This window comes from Halyomorpha halys, unplaced genomic scaffold (assembly GCF_000696795.3).
Source record: "Halyomorpha halys isolate HHAL.00 unplaced genomic scaffold, Hhal_1.1 Scaffold112.1, whole genome shotgun sequence".
Lineage (NCBI taxonomy): Eukaryota > Metazoa > Arthropoda > Insecta > Hemiptera > Pentatomidae > Halyomorpha > Halyomorpha halys.
In genome coordinates this window covers 149,849-156,160 of record NW_027113310.1, presented here as the reverse complement: position 1 = coordinate 156,160, position 6,312 = coordinate 149,849, and the positions used below count along the sequence as shown (strand labels likewise).

At 29.9% G+C, this 6,312-nt stretch overlaps 1 protein-coding gene across 3 annotated transcripts in view; it reads right to left on the bottom strand.

Moving 5' to 3' along the window:
* The window catches only part of LOC106677923 (protein FAM151B), a gene marked incomplete at its 3' end in the record, with an annotated part of 100,363 nt that overhangs the window by 12,517 nt on the left and 81,534 nt on the right, over nt 1-6,312 (bottom strand). Inside the window, 1 exon segment of one of the 3 annotated variants that reach the window (XM_067050890.1) lies at nt 1,829-1,991. Coding sequence (XP_066906991.1) covers nt 1,829-1,976 — 148 coding nt within the window. 3 annotated transcript variants of the gene reach the window in all.

Below are 6,312 nucleotides of genomic sequence, written 5' to 3'. Positions count from 1 at the left end.
AAAAAAGCTTTTTGTTAAAATAATTTTTTTATAGTAGTTTTTAATGACTACTATTACAGTTTGCCACAAGACTATAATTGATGTATCGTCGAAGCTAAGCAAATACCATTGCCACGATACAGTGAAATGAATTTTATTTTATTTTTTACATATTTGTTGTTTTATATAATACAAAAATTAGTAAAAAGAAAAGGTGATTACAAAATAAAAAATAATGTAAATAAGCATAAATTATAAATACTGAACTGATTGGTTTAGAAAAAAAAAAATGTACAGATCAGGGAAAATATTCAGTTTGCCTATTAGTATATTTTTGGTAAATTTGTGGGTATATTATCTTTTAGTTGATGTCTTGTGGTTTCCTATTTTTAGTATGAATGGGTTCTAAGAAAAGTTTTGTGTCATGAGTATTTCGACTGTTTAATTATCAGGAACTGTAATTCAGTCAACATAATTAAAATTCTGAATGGTGGTAAACCATGGTTAATTGTATACATATGTTTTGAGTTTTAATTTCCTGTAGTCACAGGTATAGCTGCAGGCAGGAGTGAAATATTACTGTTTTGTATCAGATCGGTTTGCTTTCCTGTGATAATTAAGAATTTCTGTTCAGGTATGGGGTTTTTTTTCTGGTGATATTTTTAGTTCCATTGCATTTTCTTTACATATGTTTGGAAAATGTTTAAAAAATTTCTATTTCTATGCTTAAGTAACTCAAAGACTGAGCCAATGAGATGTTTTGAATTATCGATTGTTTACTTTTTCATTTTAATTAATTGTTTTAACTTCAATTATCATAATTCAACAATAATTAATTGTTTTTGTTTTAAATCAGAGCTGTCAAATATCATACATACTTGAAATAATTTAAATTGGGCTTATGACCTATGTACCAGGACCAGGCGGAAGCCATTAATAAATTAGGAACTAGTTCATAACTGTCACTCTAACATGGTCGGGGGGAATGTACTAGCTTATGAAATGGTTCACTATTGTTTTTTGTTATATCCTTTGGTTCCGCCAAATATCGCTTGTCCCTGATCAACAGTGTAACACTTCAAAAAATAGTTATTCTGAGATATACATGTAATTTTAGTGATAAGGGTAAGACCTATACAGTTCAAAACAGTAATATCTCGAAATAAATTTTTATTAACTTAGATTTTATGACACATGTTTTTCTGTATCTTACCCTTATTGCTAAAATTATACGCATATCTCTAAATAACCAAGTTTTTAGATGTTACACTTTGGAATTGGGACAGTGATATGTCATAAAGTAAATCATATTTATGCTCGAACCTAAGTAAAAAAGATTCATTAGGGGTTTGTCCAGCCCGTTTGAGACAGCTTAATTCAGTAGCAGCATACATAGATTAAATCCAACCAAAATGAAACATTGTGTATGAATAAGTATACACAAACCCATCATGTGGAGTAACACTTGTGTACTATTCTCACAATTAATTTTAAGGGTGGTTATTATAAGAATATTAAATTGGGCTAAGTTCGAAATGAAAAAATTAAAACTATATTTAATATAAGTACTAACCTAAATAATGCTAACATCATTTTTACTATAGATTGAATTAAATATAAATTATAAAATCAAATTACAGAACTACTATAATTGACAATTACTTTGTTGGGTATGCAATGGATAATAATACATTTCTATGAAAAGGATATAGAATAGAGAAAACAAAATAGTTAAAAGTAATGTTATAATTAATGAAACAGGGTCTAAAGCTATTTGTCTAACTAGTGATTTTTAAACAATACAATTTAAAATGTTACAAATACTACAATTATAATAAATGCTACAGACTTCTGGTATTAGGTAGGAACTCAACTTTGTTCACTATGTTTTGCCGATTCTGTCCCGCTCTCAAAAACAAAAGGGGTGAAACTTTATTTAATGAACTAAATTGACACCTTTTTAAATTGCCAGAAACTAAATAAACAAAAGATTTCATTATGACGTAATACCCAAAGAGGTTGATGCGTCCTGAATTCTTAGCTCTTAGAAATCAATTCATCAAACAAGAATTCACCAAAGTATTGTCTATACCATTTTATAAATGTTTCTGAAAAAAATAATAATTTCTGTGAAGTATTTGGGTAAATAATGCTTCGGTATTTCGGAGAATACAGTCCAAATTGCACGGTGATTTAATAATTCACAGGAACTTAAAGAATTTTTGGGAATACTCAGAAGTCTGTTGTACTGGTTAGTTTTTGGCCAAAGTGGTTTCAGTTTACTGGGGGCTAAATGAAAATAAAGGCGATTCAGAAAGGATTAGTGTCAGTGGGGTATGGTCTGAGGATAGGTAGTGAAACGGAATAATTCAGTTGCTGCAGACCTTTGTGAATGATTAAGTCAAGGAGGTTGAAATTGCGGTAAGGATATTTCATGTTTTACAATTACAAAGGTTTTTTTTTTTAACATGAACTCTAATTACAATGTATGTACGAGTATGGTAGTGTAGAATTTTCAGAAACCTTAATAATAATATCCGTTAGTGGGAACACGACAATGGGTATTACTGCTTACTGAGTTTCAAGGATCATTAGAGGTCATAATGCCCTCTTTATTTTTGTCATATTTTACTCAAAAATAATACTTTTGCTTTGTATGTTAGGTCATTCAAGTGAGGTGGGATGAGTTTTATATCCGTTTCGTAACCTCAAGAACACGGTTTTGGGGGTTCTGCTGAATTTGAACAACTCTTTGTATCAAATAAACTAAATTTCGGGGTTTAAGATTGTTTTCTAGGCAGAACAATAAAAGGAAATATCCGTTTCATTAATCGATTTTTTTAAATATCTAATTGATACAACGAACAGTTTTATGTCTCAACTGATTCGCAGTCGAGTCCCTAAAAAAGAATTTTTTTTTTTTTTATCGAACGAAGCTGATAAAAGTGAAATTTAAATTAAAAATAAATCTATTAAACTAATTTTTTTAAACATGAGCGAAAATGAGTATTTGATATTTCGAAACAGATTTAAATTCAATTAAAGCTTTCTCGGAAACAATCACATCAGATACGAGTGGACATTCCGGCTACATATTTATTTCAAAAATACTTATATGAACCTCTTTCGTTCCATAATTTGTAGTGTTATTTCTTTGGTTGGTCCCAGCCCTTGTTAAGAGTGATATCCGTTTGGTATTTCAACAAGGAAAGTGTGTGTGGGAAGATTTCACGAAAACGCCATATGAAAAACATCGGATTTAGCTACCGAGAACTACAGGTCTAACAATAATTAAAGAAAGAAATGTACTATAATATGAGATAAGATGTGATACCTATCTCAGTGTGTTTTGTAATATTTATTTACATTTTCACCGAACCGGATTCAATTTAAGTCACTTTCCAAGTAATGGAATCTGAAGTGAGTACTATGTAGCGGATCATTAGGCTGCCTCAAAAGTAGTTTATCAAAGTTTTGCTTGATTGTTCTCGGACAAGCTTCATTTTCTTCGATTCATTAATAAAATTAATTTATGTTAAATTAGATAATTAGTTGTACAAGTAATATATATATTTTCTGTAACTGTCTTATGTATTTACTTGTAATAAAATGTTAAGATGGAAATTGGTGATTTATTTTAGATTTTTTGATTGAAATTTTGAATGTTAATTTTTTTTGTGTAAAGGAAGTCATTTTTCAATGTATCTACTTGTTTCTCCTTCCTACCCATCATTGTTTTGGTGTTTAAGATCTTCTGCACCTCTAGAGCCTCTCTAATTCGAATTAAAGGGTTAAAAAAATTGTTAGTGAATTGAATTTCTGTTTATGAAGTACCTTTTAAGAGGCCCCTATACGGTCAGTACTAATGTCAGTCATCATTCAAAAGCCAGACTGACTGATGTAAATCACAAAGACTATCAGTCGAAACGACGCTTACTTGTAAATAACATATCGAACAATAAGGATCTTGTGCATTGTCTCTTTCCACTCGTAATAAAAATAAAGCTTATTATGCCATTGTTTTCGAATTTTCCTGCAAGAATAAACTGAAATGCATGAAATGAACGAAGTGCTCAAAGCATCAATTATGAATTGCTTGGTAAGATTTGTTATACCGAGTTGAAGTGGCTCTATCCAACCTTCGGAAGGCAATACTTCATTAATGTTTTCCTACTCCAAGTTCTTAAAATAAAAAAACTGACCTTTACCCTTGAACTCCTCACTCTTCGTTCATCCATCTATTTACTAAACAACAGATCCTAACCGATAGATTTAAATATGCTCTCCTATAGATCCGCCTCCTTCAGCAAATCCTTCGCCATACGTGCAACCTCCCTGAAATTCTCTTCCCATCTCTATTCGCCAATCCTTCCTCATCCATTCCCTCCTTTTTCCACCTGTTACGTCACATACTACATAACCAAACCTCTGCATCAATGTGAACGATGTATATCATGGTGATATACATGATTGAATATATGGATATTCATTACCATTATCAATTGTAATTTAACAAAATGTATTAATGTAATTTTAACCTACATACCGAAACTTTCTGGATGTTTACCAGAGAATTAATTCTAATGTGTAACCATATATTTAATATTTATTAAATAAATCAAAAATTGTATCCTTGTATAGTCTCAACATTTTTTATTTCATCAACAGTCCAACGTTTCGGCCGTTTCAGCCATCCTCAAAGACAATCTTCAATACAAATTCTCACCTCACATCAAAATTTAAAATTTGTTTTGCAGGCTATTCTGCCCACGTCATTAATTACAAATGACCCCTATTTTTTAAAAATTCATAAATATTTAAAACTTATAATTTTCATTAGAGGATATTAATATTGTGGATAATCTAAAAATTAGAAGTTTTAAATATTTATTAATTTTTTAAAAATAGGGTTTTAACTTATAATTAATTAATGACCTCGGCAGAATAGCCTGCAAAACAAAATTTTAATTTTGATGTGAGGTGAGAATTTGTGTTGAAGATTGTCTTTGAGGATGGCTGAAATGGCCGAAACGTGGGACTGTTGATGAAATAAAAAGTGTTGAGACTATACAAGGATACAATTTTTGATTTATTTAATGAATAATTACCTGTCTCAAGAAATTGAAAAATATATTTAATCTTAAGGTACATGTATCCCAGAATAAAGTTATTTTTTCATTTCATTTCATCCCCTCCATTTCATATATTGAAAGATTGGATTTCAAAACTTTCGCGGTAATCCAACAGTATTACCCCCAACACGATCAATCTAAACGTCCATCTTTTGTTTTATTTTCATTCTGACTGATCTTATAGGGGTTATTTAGGGTCTCAACTTTTTTCTCCCCCCCCCTTTCCATTTTTCGCGTTTTAAAGCTTTAATAGAAACAAAAATAAAACGATAAATACGACCACAGTGACAGAACTCTGATACTCACGACTGTTTCATTATAAGTTTATTATTCCACTCACCAACTTTTAAATATGTCCATAAATTATTCAGAAACTTATTAAATCGTAGAGTTCATGGAATAATAAATTACCAATAGCATAAAAAGCGCGCCATTGCCATGAAAATTATCATTTGAAATGTTCACGTAAAATGTCCTACCGCAAGCCGAATCAACTCCATTCAATGGTTGTCAACAATAGAACCATGAAATCTTAACTCATAAATCAAGGTCCGTTTCGTAATATCTAACCTTTCACACTCATATAAGTACACATATATACTTATTTATTAATAAGTACATGTATAATTATCCTATATTGGCCTAAGGAATCTATGTAATTTATTATTTCATCCCAATTTTTTATAACTTTAATAAAAACTATTTATAGTTAAAAATAATAACTCTGCCAACTTATTAATTAGGGGGAATAAAAAATGGCAGCTGTATCAAAACGTTAACAAATAATTTTTCATTCTGAAGTCCATATTTTTAAAACTACCAACAACACTAAAAAACCTTATAGAACATCATTTATAGTAGAGTAAATTTGCTAAAATATGAGCCTTAAAAGAACTGTTTACGTTCAATAGTTCCCGAGGACAAATTTTTAAAAAGCAATATTTCATAAAAAAGATTAGTAGTTAGTGAATTAATTGTAGAGAATCCACATCTCAGGAACCAAAAGACTTAAAGTGCTCTAAAGTAGTTTATGACATTTATCTTCGTAGGAGAAGTAATTTTTGTCACATTTGCTAAAATAAATTGATTTCTAATTGTTTAGACAAAATTTCAAGTGCAAAATTCATATTTACATGCAAATATTATAAAAACTACGAAGATAAACGTTATAAACTACTTTATAATACATTAAATGATTTTA